This window comes from Barbus barbus (genome assembly GCF_936440315.1).
Source record: "Barbus barbus genome assembly, chromosome: 11".
NCBI classification, from domain to species: domain Eukaryota; kingdom Metazoa; phylum Chordata; class Actinopteri; order Cypriniformes; family Cyprinidae; genus Barbus; species Barbus barbus.
The window spans coordinates 12,539,851-12,559,877 of record NC_136739.1 but is presented as its reverse complement, the minus strand read 5'-3'; the positions used below and the strand labels follow the sequence as shown (position 1 = coordinate 12,559,877).

At 38.6% G+C, this 20,027-nt stretch overlaps 1 protein-coding gene across 1 annotated transcript in view; it reads left to right on the top strand.

Moving 5' to 3' along the window:
• The first annotated feature begins 10,529 nt into the window (after nt 1-10,529).
• Nucleotides 10,530-20,027, top strand: part of crfb4 (cytokine receptor family member b4) — a 47,293-nt gene continuing 37,795 nt past the window's right edge. Inside the window, exons 1-3 of the mRNA XM_079428943.1 lie at nt 10,530-10,798; nt 11,272-11,398; nt 11,718-11,884. Coding sequence (XP_079285069.1) covers nt 10,738-10,798; nt 11,272-11,398; nt 11,718-11,884 — 355 coding nt within the window. The 5' untranslated portion in view covers nt 10,530-10,737. The remainder of the gene's footprint in view (nt 10,799-11,271; nt 11,399-11,717; nt 11,885-20,027) is intronic.

Here is a 20,027-nt window from a genome sequence, read left to right as displayed (position 1 = left end):
TGTCAGTGTTTAATGTTAACTGTATGCACCAAGGGTCTGAGAGTAACGCAATTTCAATTCTCTGTATGTATGTACTGTACATGTGGTAGAATTGGCAATAAAGCAGACTTGACTTGACTTGAAATGTTTTTTAAGCGCTACAATGCAACGTAGCACAAACCATAAGCCAAAATTTGGCAAGTTTGATATCGCTGCACTCGGAAAGTATTCAGGAGTTTAAAAATGTAACTCTTGTGAAAATAAGTCAACCCCGCTCAAAGTTATAAGCATGTGAAATTTTTATTTTACCACTAGGTGGCGCTGCCTCGCAACTTCTCAGGCTCCTTCAGGGCATCGTGCTGATTGCCCATACCAAGTTTCGTAACGATACGTCAATGCGTTCGTAAAATATAGCATTTAACTATAAAATTCAACATGGCCGACACCCAAAATGGCTGACATAGGAAAATTGGATATGGTTCGACACGGCATGATGCAATGAATCCAATGAGTTTTGTGATTTTTGGCCAAACCAATCACAAGTTATAATCAAAAATATGCATTTTTCATATCTCCTGACCACTAGGTGGCACAGCGCCGAAACACTGCAGGTAGCCCTAGGTCATGCTTGTTATAACACACACCAAGTTTTGTCTCAATTCGTCAAACCTTTTCGGAGATATAGCCTCAGATCCATTTTTGCATTCTTTTCTGCAAATTCATTAGTGTGGTATTCGAGAACGCTTGCACGAATCGACTTGAATTCCATAGCTTTTTGCCACCATGATCTGTAGATGATCTGAGCCAATTTTGGTGAGAATCGGATGAACCGTCTAGGACGAGTTCGACAAAGTAGGTTTTACGAACAATTGAATATAGCAAAAAAAACCTAAACCTTACAAATTTGGAATTGTGGACTTCATTCGACTCAGCTTGAGCCAAGGATTCAGAGGAAAAAAAGTATTTTCATTTTGTGGCTTACGATTCAAAAGTTATTAGCATAACAAAATTGAAATTTTGGACTAGTGGTGGCGCTACAGAGTTTTATTTAGAGACTCCAAATTTGCTGTGGTTACTATTGACACTATCATCTATCAGTGTGCCAAATTTTACAACTTTCCCGCAAGCGGTTCTATGGGCTGCCAAAGACGCAATAGCGGAAGAAGAATAATAATAATAGGAATCCTAACAAACACAGTAGGTGCCTACGCACCTTCGGTGCTTGGCCCCTAATAATAACGCCAACCGTTTCAATATGTGCCTATGCACCTTTCGGTGCTTGGCCCCTAATAACGCAAACGGTTTGAATAGGTGCCTACGCAACTTTGGTGCTTGGCCCCTAATAATACCGCCAACCATTTCAACAGATGCCTATGCACCTTTCGGTGCTTGGCCCCTAATAAGAACGCTAACCATAACAATAGGTGCCTGCACCGTCGGTGCTTGGCCCCTAATAACGCCAACGGTTTCAATAGGTGCCTACGCACCTTTCACGTAGATAAGGGAAAAACGGCGTCTACACGCAAGAGGGACTACGCTAACATCGAACCAATTAAGTTGTAAAAGAAAAAAGAAAGATCTAAAAGGCGTTTCACCCAGTCGGTGTAACACCTCCAGCTGCGTTAAGTAAACTGATGAAGATGTGGGACGGGTAACTGCGTCTGATGAATTTACGCGGGAGGTTTTGATGAGATTTATAACAAAAGTCAGAATCTAAATAAACATACGACGGACGCGAACGATAAAAAGTACTAAATATAAAATGTATTCAGAGTTTTTGTTTTTACAAATGTGATGTGAATCTATATTGTATCCTATATTGTATCTATATTTATGTAATCATGAACGAATGAGCGTATTATTTATAGAATAGATTTCATTATGTTTAAACACAGATTTCGTAATATTTGACTACTATTTCACAAATTAACTTTATACCGTACTAAAGATTTGTGGTATTAGGTCACCCCCTGCAGGTTGTTATCGGGTTTATGATACGATTTCCGCTCTCTGAAGCGTTAAAAAAGCTAAAGTTATAACCTGTAAACTCTACTTCTCGTACGACATCGATATACCTCAACGGCTGAACAATGGCTGACAATTACGATGGTAAGTGTGTTTTGTTCATAGATGATATTTAAATATTTTAACGCGTATTTGTTTAACGCTACATTGTTATTATCTCCAGATACTTTTGAGAATATTGAGTTTGACGAGGGATAAGAATAGATACTCGAAGAGATATGTAAGTCTTTACACTTTTTTTCTATTGAACGGTTTAATGTCTAATAGCGTTAATTATAATAATAATACCCATTATCATTTATACAGTTGATGAAGCCCAACTAGTCGCTGGCGTTGATGACATCGGCCTTAACGGTAAGTTATACAGGTATTAGTTTTTTTTTGTTTTTTTCTCTTAACACGTTAAAAAGTTACAGGATCTCATAAACAGTATCTGCCAAATTTGACAGACGAGAACGTTGATGACAACAACGGTGTGATAATATCACCTACAGAGAGCATGCAGCAGGAGATTGTGGTAAGAATGGACTTACGTCATCAAGCAGACAACGCAACACAACACGACCCCTCCCACAGATCGTGTTCAGCGGAAAGAGTACACACGCCTACCGTCTGTGCGAGTGCGCACACGATCGTGACCTGTTCTCCCACATCGCGAATGTACGGGAGCGGGCAGGGTGTAAAACGTGTGAGATTGCCCGAACAGGAGACGGTCGACAGACCGATCACCACCCGTTTAAGGACTTCAGAAAATAATGGTACATATTAAAACAGAAAATCGCATTATAGCGTTTACGTTCGCCTTTTATCTAATAAATTAATAAAACGATTATTGTTATTCATTTTACAGAACAAGATCATGACGAGCGAGGTCTTACAGCTTGGTCTGATTCCATGAACCACGCATGGGATCAGGTATCCTTCAGCGATTCGGAGACTGAGGAAGAGGAGGAATTACAACATGAAATACCTCAGGAACTGTTCCGCGAACGTGATTTAAATAGGAGACTTGATCGCGACGCGCAGAACCGTGTTAATCAGTACTTTGAGAGAGTCTTTGACCTGGCCGGACAGCCGTTATCTTTACCGGGAAGCAGAAGAGATTGTGGCTAAAGCGCAAGGTGATGTAATTTTGATTTTAAGAAATATCATAGCGTGTCAGCAACAACACACCGACGCCTTATGTCATGCGGCAGAATTTTGGAGAAGCTGTCATGAGCAACTGTATAACGAATACAGACAGTTTCAACAAGCCATGAGCGGTGTACTGGAGGCCATCCACGACCAGCACACGGAACAAAGACTTTTGGTAAATGCTTTATGATTGATGTCTGAACGTCTGAATCTGTTACAAAGAATGCTAGCAGATTTGTATGATAGTATGATATCGAGGAGATAATCTTACATGTATTTATAAATTTTTTTTGTTACAGGCATCCAGTTTTTCATACAATTATTAATGTTTGGTATTGACAACGGATTATTCTTGTTTTATGCGTATTATTATTAGTAATTCATATACCTGTTGAATTGTACCTGCTCACCGTTGATTGATTGATTTATATCATTAGCATTTCATATATGTATTGATTTGTAACTTCTTATTATTCGTAGTTTCTGATGCGATTTTACCCACTGTTGACAAAACATGATTTTTGGTTTTATATTGTAAGCGTTTGTTTTGACAACTGTTTGTTACATTGTGAACCGCAGTGTTGTTTTCAAGGGTTTTTGTATTTGATTTTTAAAATAAATTTTCAAAATGAGCAATAAAAGATGTCACACCGATTTACATAACCATGGATCAGAAGATGATCAAAGAACATCGAGACCTAGACACGATTTTCAAAATAATGCCAATCAGTTACGTGATCTGATTAATAATCAGTTGCAAATGTTACAACCAGATTTGCTTAACATGATCGAAAGATTACACAAACTCGTAGATGTACAGCATGAATGGTTAGGGATGTCTATAAATGACTGTGAACAAATTGGTGCGGGGCCGTCTAATGATGAGTCCTCAGGTTATGATCCGTCAGCTCCAGATATGGGTCTCACCTGAAATTTTATAGATAGACTAATAAATGAAGGAGGTCATGTGGGTGATTTATACAATTATTCCAAGACCGAGATTTAACGGTTTAGAAATTCGTAGAACTTTAAATTTCCGCAAAATCGACACGGATGATTACGCTGCATATAACATCTTTTTGCAAGATATTTTGAATGAGATCGTAGATATTTCTCGGCTAATGGCTGGCGAAACCGGTTTTATGAACATCTCTCTGCAAGGCGAGAGTCTCCCCACAGACATTAATGCAGTTCTAACACCGGATAATAATGATGATGTCGCTACATTTGTCGAACAAAACTGAATTCTGTTTTGGAACAGTACGAAGACATCACATCTCTGCTGACTGAGAGCAATAATTATGACAAGATCAGACGCATCAGCGCCAGCACACTTAAGTTATTAGTATCATTCCTAAAACCCTTCAAAGAGGCAACTGACGACTTGGAAACCGACAACACAGCTCCAAGTGCCTCACTGGTTCTTCCGTGGTCTGTGCGATTAATTGAACACTGTACATCAGTCACAAAAGACCCTCTGCTCTCTGAAATCGCCACCGTCTGTGTGACACAGCTGAAATAATTACTGACAACAGAGAGCACTTTGCCACATTCGGTTCACATGCTTTATAAAATAGCAACCTTTCTGACACCAAATCTGCGAGGTTTGAAAATGTTGGATGAAAGAGGGCGACAGGAGGTGATACAGGGAGTCAAGGAGATGATCGAAGATTTAAAGTTTGATACACATGATGAGGATGTTGAGCCAACACCTGCCAAAAGGCCTACTGTTCTCTGTAAATTTTCAGATTGGGAGGATGATGTGGAATCATGTGGATCAAATTCACTAGATTTTCAGATTCAGGAGTACAGGACGATGAAACTGGAACTATCAAGTCAACAAAAAGTTTTGCAGTGGTGGAATTCACATCGTTCCTACCCTGAGCAACCTTGCAAGATGTATCCTTTGCATCCCGGCCATGAGTGCACCTTCCGAGAGAGCATTCAGCCTTTGTGGTCAGATTTTAGAGGAGATATTTTCGGTACTGAAAGCGTCGTCAATCAGTGACATTCTTTTTCTGCATGGATATTTAAAATAGTTTGGAAAAAGGTGATTTTGCAAGTAAGGAAAACAGTTTTCGTTCATTTCATTAATATCATTCAATTTATTATTAGTTATTATTGATGTATTTATTGGCCTATATTTTATTTTGTAGGAGAGACGTTGAAATCAAAGTCAGGACATTTTTTGTTTAATTGTTAGGTTAAAAAGTGATTTAATTTCACAATGGTGTAGTGGACAGCACATTCCAGGGCCCAGTTTATGGCGGGGCCCCTCTCTGACCACAATAGTGGAGAAAGGTTTGCTACATTTTGATTGGATCTTGGTGGACTAACATAAGCAAACTGTCCAACGCCATCTGATAAAGATGCCAGGACAACAGCCAGTCACCTCTTAGAGGACAAGAGGAAGACCTTTGGTACAAAGCCCGGGAAGGACAGGACTTTTCATTGGGCAAAAAGCAGTTTCTGCCCTTCACTCACCGACAGACTGATTTAAAAGGTTTTGGCCCGTGACCGCCATAAAAATTCCTTTGGACCTCTGGATGCAGCAGCAGTGGGTGAAACAAAGAGAGATCACAAAGTTCCATCCAAATCCATTCATAACTACCTATGTTCTCAAACCTTAAACTGATGCAAACTACAACACACACATCTTATACTTATTCAGAGAAATAAGCATTCTCAGTGACAGCGACGTGTAGTGCAACATCTTACACAAACTTAGCTGTTGATGGACCAATGAATGCATGCATGACAGTTCAATCTTTTTTCCATCATGTTTGGACTTAATGTGTTCGTAACATTGCCAAGGGTATTCTGGTTGTGGTTTGGTAAGTGAATGATGCATTGGTAAAACTTCAGTGACACTTATGTGTGTTTGGACTATGCAAATAAGTTCCACAGGAGGAAAGAAGGGTGGGCCACACCATGTCCCCCCACTCTGATGGAAACAGCCAATCACAACCTGGAAATGGAGAAGCGCCAGAATGCAATCTCCTCCTCATTGGAAAGGGATAAAGGTACCTTCCCAAAAGACACTCCTTGTTCTGAGTGTCTGGCCTGCAAGGGTGAGACACAAACAGATAAACCTTTTCTGAGTCTGAGCCCTTCATGGGTGAGACGATAGCAGATCAACCTCTGTTCTGAGTCCCGAAAGGGAGAGACACTAACAGAAACACTGAAACCTCTGGCCATGAGGGAAGAGGCAACAACAGATACCAAGTCCTGAGTCTCCAGCTTTGAGGCAGCAACAGATACGACCACGTTCTGAGCCTCCAGCCTTTGAGGAAAGAGATAATCTACATTCAGACTTCAGAGTCTTCATCGAGCAATACAACAACAGATGCAGCACGTCGTGAGTCTCCATCATAGAGACAAAGCGGATCGACCAAATTCTGGGTCTCTAGCCCAGAGAGGCAGAAGACACACAGACATTTGAAACAAGGTTAAGCTCCGACGAGCAAACCTTCACTCCAAGGTACCTTTGCTTGCGTGTTCCAGGCAAAGGACCTTCTGCACCTACTCCAGGGCCACATCTGCATGATCCAGATTTTAGGACCCTTTGGTGCTCCAGGAGATCAGCTTCCTCCAGTGCGTCGTGTTCAAGGCTGTTGAAATGGATTCCTGCTCCTTTCCCACTGCATTGTCACCAGCACAACCAGTGGATGAAGTCACCGCCACTGGACTGCTCACTTAACCACAGAGAATGTAACTGTTTGATGTATTTGTTTGATGCAAAATAAGGCTCTTCACCTTACTTGTTTCAGAGTAGCAACAGTTTATCTTTCCAGATAACGTAGCTCTGACATAGCAACATGTATTTATGCATCTTATGCTCTTTATTCCTTTCCCATTCATGGTATTCATTTAGTAGTTGTTGATTACTCTTGTCTATCTTTTGTTAATAAAATCTATTTTATTACACTTGTCTTCCTTGTGTTGATAATGCAGTAAAGGTTCTACAAGATAGGTATCCCACCAATCTTTCTTATGTGATGTACTCATAACCACACCTTAAGTGACACGTGATCCAAAATCATAACGTGACCTGTGACGTGAGTACCCATCACTACACTATTTCGCCTCCTTAGGTTGGCGAAAGCAAAATTCACTACAATGGCTACAAGCCAACGGTTTTGTTCTTTTGCTTATAATTTTAAATGACAGATGTCTTTTTTTTCTCTCTCAGAGACACTTTTCCTACTGTGTTGACAGAAAAATGTTACATTTGTATTTTGAATAAAAATAACAAATAGGCTACAATTTTTGTACCTTCATATTTTTTTCCAGGAACACATATTGTGTTAACAGATACATGTTAAAATCATCTTAACAAGATGAATACAAACAAATAAAATTTCAGTCGTGGTATTGAGGGTGGAGAGAGTGGTTATTCACTCCCCCCCTACAATACCTGCCAGACCTGAGACTTGAACCCATGACCTTCGGGTTACAAGTCCAACTCTCTATCCATTAGGCCACGACTACCCCATAATAGTAAGGGTATCTGCGCCTGACCTCTGCAGAAGCATCTGTAACAGACGTAGGCAAGTAAGTGCTGGTGCGTGTAAACCTCACTCCCCTGATCTCAAAAAGAGGCGCTCTGGCGACTGACGCTACAGGCTGTGGCCTTTAGCCTCCTTGTTAGAGCGCCCGCCTCCCGCACCGGAGACCGCGGTTTGAATCCTGCTCGGAGCGGGTGGAGTAGAACCGGTTACACATCCAATTGCACCAAGTCTGGCTTGACAGACAGGAGCGCGTGCCCAATGGCAGATAAGGGGCTGCCCCTTAACCGAGCGCACAAAGCCCACGTACGCGCTACCTTTCCTCAGCATATTTGCTTCTTGTGCAGCAAGCGGGGCAAACATGGTGGATCTCTTCACTCGATGTTTCAGAGAACCGGGGTTATGAACAGTAACCTATTGTTCGCTTTCATCATCTCGTGTTCGAGATCCACCTATGGGAGAACCCAGTACACTCACAGCAAGGCCCTGTAAGCCAAGAGGACGGTCACCTGGCAAGGCGGTGTTTGACACGTCACCAAGTGTCTGACCCCACACAATTCCTTACAAAACACAAGACACAGAACAGGGAATGTGACAGCACCTATAAAGAGTCAAGTGACTTAACATTAAATCAACAATACATCAAGTATGTTAAACTTTATCCTGTGAACACGGTGTGAATCTTTAGGTCATTTACCATCGTTATTTTTTCAGAGATGTCATTGTCTGGGTTTGTCTTGTTACAAGCTGTGCAGAGGGCATAAACATCACCTTGTGGAACAAAGAGATGGTTATTTAGCAAAGCTACTTTATCAATATGATCCAACTTATCAATAAATTGTGTTTGTGTATGAAAGCTTTATCAAAAAGAAGTGTTATTAATGCCAAGTATGTGATGTTGAAACACCAAAAGGACCTCAACAGACCATCATACCAGTCTCCAGCAATGACTTTAAAAGGTGAAAGTGAATTTGATTGCAAAAAAATAAACTTACTGCCACGTTCAATTAATGTGCACGCTATACAATATCTGGCCATTTTCACAGTTTTTGTGAGTTTTGAGAGCTCCCCCTGTAGTTTAGCAAAAAAAAAAAAAAAAATCAATTTATGCAATAACATTATAATACATAAGGAAAAGTGAATCTTTGTTTCCCTACTTTTCAAAGTAAGACGCCACAGCTGACCCCCATCCATCTGCTGCTCATGTTGAAAGCTATGTGCCAAGTTGCATGCTTCAGACTGTGGTGTCGCATATTTAGGAAATTTCTTTAAAAAAAAGAAAAAAAGAAAAAACTTTTACAAGCATACAGTATATCTGATATTTGAGAGTCAAGGCAAATTATAATAGTGTAAATTTCCACTTTCCATTTGTGTAAAGTAAATCAACAAAACGAATGCATTTCCCCCCTCTGCAACAGTTAAGATTTCACTGCCCAATATGAAAGTGTTCTTGGACTTATACTTGTACCAGCGTGGGTGGAGATTGGAGAATCACTCAAAAAAGGTTTTGGTCGGTTAGTGATTTCACTGTAGTACTGGTCTATTTGCACTCAGCCATGATTAATTTACTAAATGAGTAACAGCAATTTGCTTTCTTATAGGTGCACCAAGTTATTTTTTCTCTGTATTGGCCAGTAAAACAACCCTGAAATTGCATGCACTTTTAAATTGATCAAAATAGCATGTTTTTTTTTTGTGTGTTTTTTTATGCAAGTACCTCTGGTTCCTATGTATCTTCCTTTTGTAAGCATCTTATTTTCATTTTCATTTTTTTCTGTAAAACTGAAAAAAATATATATCTTATTGGGGCATATGAGTATTCTTTTATTTCCTTAACAATATCCCCTACTACCGATCCAAAACTATTGCATTCCCTTCTCTTCTCTCATCTCCCAGCATGGTTCTAATAATTTCATTGTTCAGTAACCTGACCTTCAATATTTTACCAATATGCAAATATATCAGTTGTGAGATTCTTGTTTTACCTACCTCCACCTGAAATGGATGAAATTTGGATTGATGGATAAGCACCACAACTTAATCTCATTGTCTTTCCATAAATTCTGTACAGTTTTAATCAAGTGAGTTTTTGAAACTGCTCCATATGCTATACATGAAGCTATTTACAGATTTGTGACAACTATAAGTATTTTCTCTTTATTAGATATGAGTTGTTGTTGTTATTTTCATATGGATTTTGACTTGATTGATATAGCCTACACAACATAAGGACAACTTTAAAATAAAGTCAATGTTGTTAATATAACTTTATTGTAAAATGTCTCCCATATATTAGCAAATAAACTCGTACTATATAAATTTGTTCACCACATCAATTTTTTTTTTTATTTATTTATTTATAAAAGAAAAAAAAAAACCTCTTTCTTGTTCATTTTCTTGTCAGTAAGTCCACCTGCACTTCCGCTGTTGTCCTGAAACTGCGGGCTGCAGCTGCATACTATTGATAGTTTTCAGTCATGTGACCGGCTCGAAGACTTGGAGGGCGAAACATCCATATCTGCTGCACAAGGGTGTAAATTTTTCATCTGTTTCCCAGCCGCAAATATTTAGATCACCTCTCAAAAGAATAAACAAAGCTATTTCTGAACAAAATGTTAGTTTTGGCCACTTGCAATCCATATTAAGCACCCGTGCCAATATTTCAATCATAAACAGTGCGACAAAACGTATATACATCATCAATAAAGTGTCCACGGAATCTCGCCTTTTAATATCTGCGTTTTACAACATTATTACTTGATGCAATCTGTGTAAAAATATCTGGCGGTCAGTGAAGCTTCGTTTTGCCCGCCAGGTGGGCGTTCCTATGAGGATGTGACGTCACGTAAAAACTATCAATTGGCCTCCTGACCAGCTTGACACCTCCTCTTGCACGATATTTCTTGTAAATGCACGCTAGTGTTGTACATCTGCGTGCGTTGTAGGTTCCCTTTCGCTTTCCTTCTAGACTTAGTCATATACAAGGAAACAAACGACGTACGGTATACGCGCTCTCAAAGCGCAAATTTACAGTAAGATCAAACTGGCTGTGAACTTTATACAGGTGATCCTGATCTTTTAAAGAAGAACGATGACCGTTTTATCCTGTCTGTCTGTGGTCTTATTGTTTTGTACGGTCTGCGTCACAGCAGGTGAGTTTCATTCATAAGAGGCTTTACACGAATGAAACATCAGTAATAAAAGGGGGAAACGTTTAGGCTACTAAGTTAGTTCATAGCATTCTTCAACACTGCGTTGTTATTTAAACTTTAGTTGTGGTATTAAGCAGTGTGTTAGGGGAAAACCTGTCCGTGTCTGACAGTAAATGTTCGCTGAACTTCCTGTTTCTGTATTAATGGATGATTCAGTCAAAAACAGTCATGTCAACAGATTCAGACACATTTCTGGATTAACTACAACACTATACTATACTATAGGTTTACTAAAGGCAAAATTTTAATGAATTGTATTTTTTGTGTTTTTTATTTGTATTTAGTTAAGATCCAGTTTAGGAAATATAGTTTTGATTTGTTTAACATTTGTCGCTGCATTGTTGTGGTAGTGTGTATTTTAGTAAACCTTTGTGGCAGCCATTTATTTAATTATCTATGTTTGTGTGTTTAAGTGTTGTCAGAGAAGGTCCCGGCCCCTGAGAATGTGAGAATGATATCTCTGAACATGGGATTAGTTTTGGAATGGGATCCACCACAAAGCACCACAAATACATTCTTCAGCTACACTGCTGAAATTAAGTAAGTTACTGGTCAAGAGTCAGGTCAAGGGTGATGATAAGTGCACTAAAGAAGGTTTTAACAAATGTAGGTTAGTTTACTATTCCAGTAGCAGCAGCATCTTAACAATAATTTGATAGTATAACCGGTTTTAAATCCAGGTCAGGTCTTATAAAAGAGACCTGTCTTTAAAAAGAGACAAAAGCCAAATTTTAATCATGTAAGAAAAGCAGTGGTGTACAGAAGGGTTTAGAAGCATTCTGTGTGTGAAGCTGTGTTGATCTAGGTGGATGCTTATGCAATTTGTTATGTTAATTGTTGTCTAATTTTCTCCCTGTAGAGGATGGAATATATATGAGCCAGTGTGTCTAAGCAGCTCATCACTAAGCTGTGATTTCACTGACAACGTTTCCATTTTTGGAACTTACCAACTTCGTGTTCGGGCAGAGCTACATGGAGAAACTTCTGATTGGGTGGAAACTAAAAATGTATCAGTGGATGAAAAAAGTGAGTCATCTAATTTATCTACTTATATATTTATACTTATTTTGAATTTGTTGGCAGTAGAGAAATTAGTAAATCATTCCACAAAAGTTTGGCTGGGGCATTCTAGAACACAATTAAAATGTTTTAGTGGACCTAGAGCTAAATCAATTATCATTGGACTAATGTCCCTTAAATATCACACGTACAGTGCATTCAAGAAAGTATTCAGGGCCCAGTTTCATGAAACCCAGGGCTTGCAAATTTTCACAATCCCTGGTAGCCCTTTTGGACAGGCACTCTTCACATATCTAGCCCTAATAAAAAAAAAAGACAATTTCTTTTAATGTAGAAAATTAGACTGGAGTCTAAGCATAAAGCAAAAATATTTGCAACACAAATATCAAGGAAGGAATTTTATTTCACTATTTTCATGGTATCTGCAGGATATGGATGTGTATCAATAAGGTTTTAACGGCATCACAACATTTACTGCTTATTGATCCAGTACTTTAACGGTGTTCTTATCTGTACTTTTTTGTTACATGGGTCAATGACATGACGCATAAAGTTTCTTTCCGATTGCATTTTTTTCAGTTAAAAATTGGTTTAAATGCATAAAATGATACCATATATAAGAAGTACCTCTCCCACATATGTACCAACTTTAATTTTTCAAAAAACATTAGTTATTTGTCATTTTTCTGTTATTCAAAGAGTCAAAACATCATGTGCTGCGACCGTCCGGCCATACCTTTTGTTTTGGAAACATCTTTGAAATTACCCTACATTTATTAAGATCAAATTTCTGCACTATTTGGCATGTTTTCCAAAGTGTTTTGTAATCCTGTATAAAATTGCAAAGCATTTGTATTTATATTTCCATCATAATATTCAAACAAACTTGTCCTATAATCTCCATTTTATGAAATATCATGTGGTGCGACCATCAAGAGACAACCATTTTGGTACTTTTATGTTGACATACATTCAAAGATAAGACTTTGCATCATATAACACTTTGCCACGGACCCATAGAAGCATCTAGCTGGTTTGTAACTCTCTTTCAAATTTGGAAAAAAATGACCTTTTTAATGGCTGGTATGTAGTTACCACATTTGGATATCATGCGGTATGACCTAAAAAAAGTTATTTCTACAAGCATTTATTTTTATCATAAATTTCATAGTGACCTTTCATGGTAAGCTAGCTTGTTTTGTTTAAGTGGCTGATTCTGTGCTTGTAAATTTTGACTGAATTTGAAAATATCATGTGTTGTGACCAAATATCATGTGGTGCGACCAATGCAGAGTGTTGTCCATTATAGATATATGTCCCAGATTCACAGTTTTTGTGCTTTTATATTCAATTAATGGTTTATGTACACAAAATAATTTATTTTAATATAATTTGGAATAGATTTTTATGAAGTTTGGGTCATTTCGAGCGATTTGTGTGTAATCTTTGTACAATATGAGCAAAAAATGAAAAAATAGGAATTTAGAGCATCTAATTTCAGTTTGGTAATTATGCATTTATTAGTCATTTATTATATATTTATTAATAACTATTTTAATCTTTTTGACCAGATTCCACTGCCAAACAAAGTAAAATAAACTCTCACCTTAGGCAGCATGTTAATTCTGACCCTGCAGTCTAGCACAAACTCCAGATGTAATTTTCTGCTGTAAGAAAGATATTTATGATTTAATCTCAGAACCTGAGCCAGCAACTTTAATGGCGCTTTTCCACTGCATGGTACAGCACGGTACGGTTCAGTACAGCTCACTTTTGGGGGGTTTTCCACTTGGTACAGTACCTGGTACTTTTTTAGTACCACCTCGACCGAGGTTCCAAGCGAGCCGTACCGTTACCAAAACATGACATGTAAACTCTGCTGATCACTAATTGGTCGGAGAAAATCGTCACTGCCTGCGTCAGTCAACTTGCGGCACGAGACACAACAGACCCGTTAGATTTAAATCAGCACAGCCAGCGAAGGATTGAACACAACTGTTTTGAATGAGCACACCTTTCTTTTAATAACCAAATAATGGCTGTTTCGTTGTCTGTTGAGGAAGTACAGACGTTCCTCTCGTTGAAAGCCGAGGAGCGGATCCAGCGAGAGCGTGATGGAGCGACGTGGAATTAAAACATTTTTCAGGAGTCACGGCAGTAGAGGCGGCGCAACTATAACGACACGTGAATAATCCCGCCCACTCTAAAGCGATTCTAAACTGCAGTGTAAACACAAACCGAGCGAACTGAGCCGTGTCGTGCCATTCTGAAAAGCGCCATAAATTGACCCTTAGCAAAGACCCGCCCTTAGTTACTTTTGCTACGTCAGACAAACCATCTGACAAACCATGGCACTTTTATGCCACACATCATGTTCTCATGCAGTGAAAAATACATCACGGAGCAAAGAGGACACTTGACAACATGCCGACATACAAGACAGAGCAGGTACTTTTCGGTATTAAACAAAGTCCCAGAGTTCAAATTTAGTAATTTTTTAAGAAATTCTAACTGTTTTGTGGTTCTTTAATGTGTCGTGACAGATCGCTGTAGCACCTCAGTTCAAGCGGCATGTGACCGATCATCTCTTACTAGTTATAGCACAAAATAAACATGAATGAACATCAGAAGGTATCTTGTTTCAACTGTGAAAAGATGTCAATAAACACTATTTTTCAAGTCCACCGACATTAATCTACTCTCCTGTCTGGTTTGTTTATCGGACAAAAATGGCAGATTAGGTATTATGATTGCTCAGATTGCCTGTTAATCAAACTCCCGGTGAAGGGTCAATTGAGCAGTCAGGGTTGGACAAAGTTTAGAAATAACTGGGTCTAAAAAAAATGACTGCAGTTAATGCCATATGCTGAACTTTTCACACGTTTCTTTAAATAGATTTTTAATGATGTAAGGTAGGGGTGTGCGATATGACGATTTTTGATCGTGGACGATAAAAATGTCTCCACGATCTGCTTTTGAAGAAATATCGTAGTATCGCGCTACCGCGCACATTGTCAAATACAGCTCTGGCGCCGCCGTCTCTATGTATTGTACAACACGACATACAGCAGTAGAGTTACTCAGACAGGACACTGCACTTATTCGCGATCGCAAAAGTACATTATTTGCATACAAGCCTTGCTGGTTAAATGTTTAATTCGCGCGCTGGTCTGAGGTGCCCTTTTTCTGAGCGCATACACCTGAAGCACGCGCACTAAAACGCCTGTCTAACAGCGCCTGATTACTCAACTAAGTTATATTTTGCGCTAATACTGTCAAAACACACAAGGTTTACATACAGACTGAGTTGGTTATCTCTAAAATGAAAGTAAATAGTTAAGAGAGAAACGGATGCGTGCCTGTACTGTATATTAGATGCGTGCAGCTCTTAAAGGGACAGGACACTAAACATGCTGTCGACTGTCATTAAAGGGATAGTTCACCCTAAAATTGAATTTCTGTCATTATTTACTCAGTGGAAAACCAAACAGTTGCTGGTCTACATTGACTTTGATAGTAGGAAAGAAAAATCCTATGGAAGTCACTGAGGACCAGCAACTGTTTGGTTTTCCACCTTCTTCAAAATAGCATTTATGTTCAGCAGAAGAAAGAAACTCATTCCGGTTTAAAACAACTTTTGAGTAAATGATGATATAAAAATACAACATTATGACAGAATTGACAGACAGATGACAGAATATTAATTTGTGGGGGAACTATTCATTTAACGTTAACAAAACAACAAAACACAAAGAGAAAAATCACTCACTATTCTTGACTGAAAAACTTTAATACAGTTGCTTTAGGAATCAGTCTATCTAGTGTTTTATTTTTATATTTGTTCATTCAATTTCATTGAATGCTCTGCTAAATACACCTATTGTACCTGGAAATAAAGCACTTTTTTATTATTTGTATATTATGTGTATTTGTAATGTGTATCTTTGTTCTTATTTTTTAATAAGAAAAATAAAATAATGACAAAGATTTTTTATCTTCACCCACTTTGGCCTAAATATCTGCCATGCATCTTTGTCTTTCTAGTTTGGCTGTAATGCTCAGACAACTTGTAAAACCAAAATAGTAAAACTAACAAAGAATCGGGATAAAAATCGTGAATCGTGATATTTCTATAAAAAATCGTGATATGATATTTTTCCCATATCGCCCACCCCTAATGTAAGGTCTTTGTGTCTTTTGGAGCGACCACTCATCATGTGGCGTGACCAATACTAGCAATAACTGTATTAAATTAAAAATAAATTATCTATAATTTCTGGGGCTGAAATATGAATCACTGCTATAGTATGCATAAGTGAATGGTATTTTAAAAATATTTTTCTCAGTTTTATGCAATTTACAGAAAAAAAAGTCTGCTAACTACAATTAAGAAGGCAACTCTGAAATTATAGAACAAAAATATGAGATCATTGTACAAAAACTCAATAGAAATGCAAATACTTTGTTTTTAAACACTTCAGTTTCTGAGAACATCTAAAAAAAATGTTAAGTAAATTAATTTGAATATAAATCAGGGTCGCACCACATGACATTTTTTTAAGGCTATGGATGATTCATCTAGATGGAAAAAACACTAAAATCACTTAATTTAAAATTTTAATATGAATTTGTGTGTACACAACCTTCTTAATGTTTGAACAACTACAAAAGATATGACTATTCTTTGTATTTTAAAATTTGCCTGTCAAAAATCCTTATACATATATATATTACACACACACACACACAGTCATGGCCAAAAATATCGGCACCCTTGGTAAATATGATCAAAGGCTGTGAAAATTGATCTGCATTGTTAATCCTTTTGATCTTTTATTTAAAAAATCACAAAAATCTAACCTTTTATTGGATAATAAGAATTTAAAATGGGGGAAATATCATTATGAAATAAATGTTTTTCTCAAATACACGTTGGACACAATTATTGGCACCCCTAGAAATTCTTATGAGTAAAATATCTCTGAAGTATGTTCCCATTCATATTCACAATTTTGAGAACTCCAACGTGAAATTATCCAGCCATGGCTTCCTGTTTCACAGAAATATAAACAGGAGGGGAAACAAAGCGCAAATTCCCTTAATCATCCATCACTATGAGAAAAACCAAAGAATATATTGCTGATGTGCAGCAAAAGATAATTGAGCTTCACAAATTAGTGAAGGGGCTTTAAGAAAAGAGCTAGAGCAGTGACAATTCCCATTTGCACCAAATCATTTATAAATCCACACAAACACAGGAGAATACATCGCGATTTCAAAATAAAAGCTCAAACCCTCACTCTGAGTTTACACTGTTTGCTGTCCACATATTCATGTAATTACAGTGGCTGTAGCATTTCTATCCTAAAGAAATGGCCAAATATTAAAGATTAAGTGTATGTTTGAATTAAAGGGCATATTGCAGGTTAGAGACTCCAGTGAGTCGATGTATAGAAAAATAATATGGGAACTAGATTTTCTTTAAAATATACTTTAAAGGTCCCATGACATGCTGTTTTTTGGATGCTTTTATATAGGCCTAAGTGGTCCCTAGTACTGTATCTGAAGTCTCGTTCCTGAAATTCAGCCTTGGTTCAGAATTTCAGCCACTACGAGCCAGTCCCACAATGAGTTTTCCTTAGGACGAGCCATTTCTGTGTCTGTAGCTTTAAATGCTAGCGATGAGGAGAGAGGCGGGGCAAGGTGGAGGGTGGGTGTGTGTCCTGCAGCTTGCGGCCACGGTACCATGCGCTAATGTTGACAGTGGATGTATCGCAATGGCTCGTAGACACGCAGTCATTAAAGCTTTTCAGTTTGACCCAGAATCTGATCCGGATGGAGAAGCACCAGATGAAGAAGTTGCAACTCAGCGGCTACAGCAGGACATCTCTGAATGGTTAGTTTAAAATATTGTGTCTGGATACGGTCAGTGTTTCCCACACATAGACTTTACCTGGGTGGACCGCAACAATATCCACCCCCGCTGCCATCAGCTCCTGCGTCTCACACACACGAGCGCGACTTTAGAACAATATTTAGTAACTTTCAGACCCTTTAGGCGGCTTTTTTCCCATAACGGGTACATACTAACAAACCTAGCGACTTTAAAAAAAAAAAAAACAATATGCACAGTTTATTTCTCAGACGCAAAACAGTGCTTCGCTCGTTTGCAAGCCATGATGTCTCTCGAAAAAAAAAACTGCACTCGCCTCGCACGGTCGTAGCTCATTTTCTCATGGGCGGGCAAAGCAGAGAAAGGGGAGGTAACCTTTCCCCGTATGACATAAGAGGAAGATTCCAGATCGGGCCATCTGAGCTTTCATTTTCTCAAAGGCGAAGCAGGATACCCAGGGCTCGGTTTACACCTATCGCCATTTCTAGCCACTGGGGAACCATAGTCAGGCTAGGGGAACTCATATTAATGTTAAAAAACCTCATAAAGTGAAATTTGCATGCCATGGGACCTTTAAAATACGCTATTAAGGCTTCTGGAGTCGTTTTTGTGAGAGAATTTTACTTCCGCATCTGAAACGCGCCAAAACTAGAAGTGACGCATCAAAAGGGAGAGCGGTCCATTTAAACCATAGGAAAACAATGGATCGCAATGACAGTTCGGACGCTGAGGAAATGTTAAATGTGTATTTACACTCGTATGACGGACCACAGATAAAATTATGAGCCTGCTATGCAGCCAAGAGAGCAGGACAGGCCAGGATTAGACAGAACAACGGTCAGAGGAGACAAATTGAGTTGATGTGAGGAGAACAGGGCAGGTGTTTGGTGAGAGATCAGTGTTAGCTTACAGATATACACACGTTAGCTAATAGCAATGCTAGTATTGGTCATCTGAGTATTGATACTTACCAGTAATAGAAACTAATAAGCGTTGATCAGGCGTGTCACACTCGTTAATATCCCACACTAACGTTACGTGATCACCGCAGGAGAGAGAGATAAACACGTTTTTGATTCATAGGTGCTTGTGTGGGAAATGCGAGCCCATGGTCACAGCTTAGGAAAGTCAGTGCTGCAGGGAGTTAGATACGTTACATACTGGGTCTTAGTGGAGAATGTGACCCCCACACTTGATGTGCAGTGTCTGACTCTACAACCAGGCTTTGAGGCTTGCTGTCTGAACCCATATGTGCTACAGATAGCCTATATGCACTTCAGATAGGAGCATAGGCCTCTCCAGGCCAGCAGCAGACACGTGTTTTAGGGCAGAAATAATTTATTACTCTAAGCTAAATACTTGTATACATGTATAAATACATAATTAAAGATTTTAATATTAAAACAGTTAACTCTAGAAGTTAACTCTATTTAGGTCATGACTACCTATAAGTAACACTTTTTGATGCCATTGGTATAACACGATCAATAATGACAGCATACAGACAAGTTGTCCGCTGGGCCTGTGGTGTTCTGGGCAGCCCTTACCTGCATTTGTTGTGTCAGCCATTAGAAGATAGTTTACAGAGGAAGGAGGACTTTATAAAGGTTTTGAATGGTCCCATTTTGTAGACAATAAATCACAATCAAGCAGATCTGCATTTATGGTTAATTCAATTCAGTTTTATTTATACAGCACTAAATCATAAATATTATTTCATAGCACTGTTAATACGCAACTCAAAACACAACATTTCAACTGTTTATATATATATATATATATATGTATGTAGATGTACCAAACATATACTATTAAAAGGAATACCATCTGACCCATTTAAAAACATTTAACAATCTTTCAGTCTGGGTATCATACTAATGTGTTGATAAAGTGTGTTAAATGGTGAAGGCTGTGCAAGATATACACCAACAGCCTCATCATGTTGATCCTCTGACTGGAGGGATCTGGAAAGAGGAGCAGGTCTAGTGGACATGGCAGTGCTGTGTTCTTGTGGAGCCTGTGGTGACCTGCAGTATTCCTCTCTCAGACGGCTCTCCAGTTAGGCTCATCAACCATAACTCCTGCAAAAACAGAGTTGTGATTGATGATAAGCTGACTTTCTCAGACCACATTGCTAAAACTGCCCGGTCCTGCAGATTTGCATTATACAATATTAAGAAGATCAGGCCCTTTCTCTCGGAACATGCAACACAACTCCTTGTTTAGGCTCTTGTTCTGTCCAGACTTGACTATTGC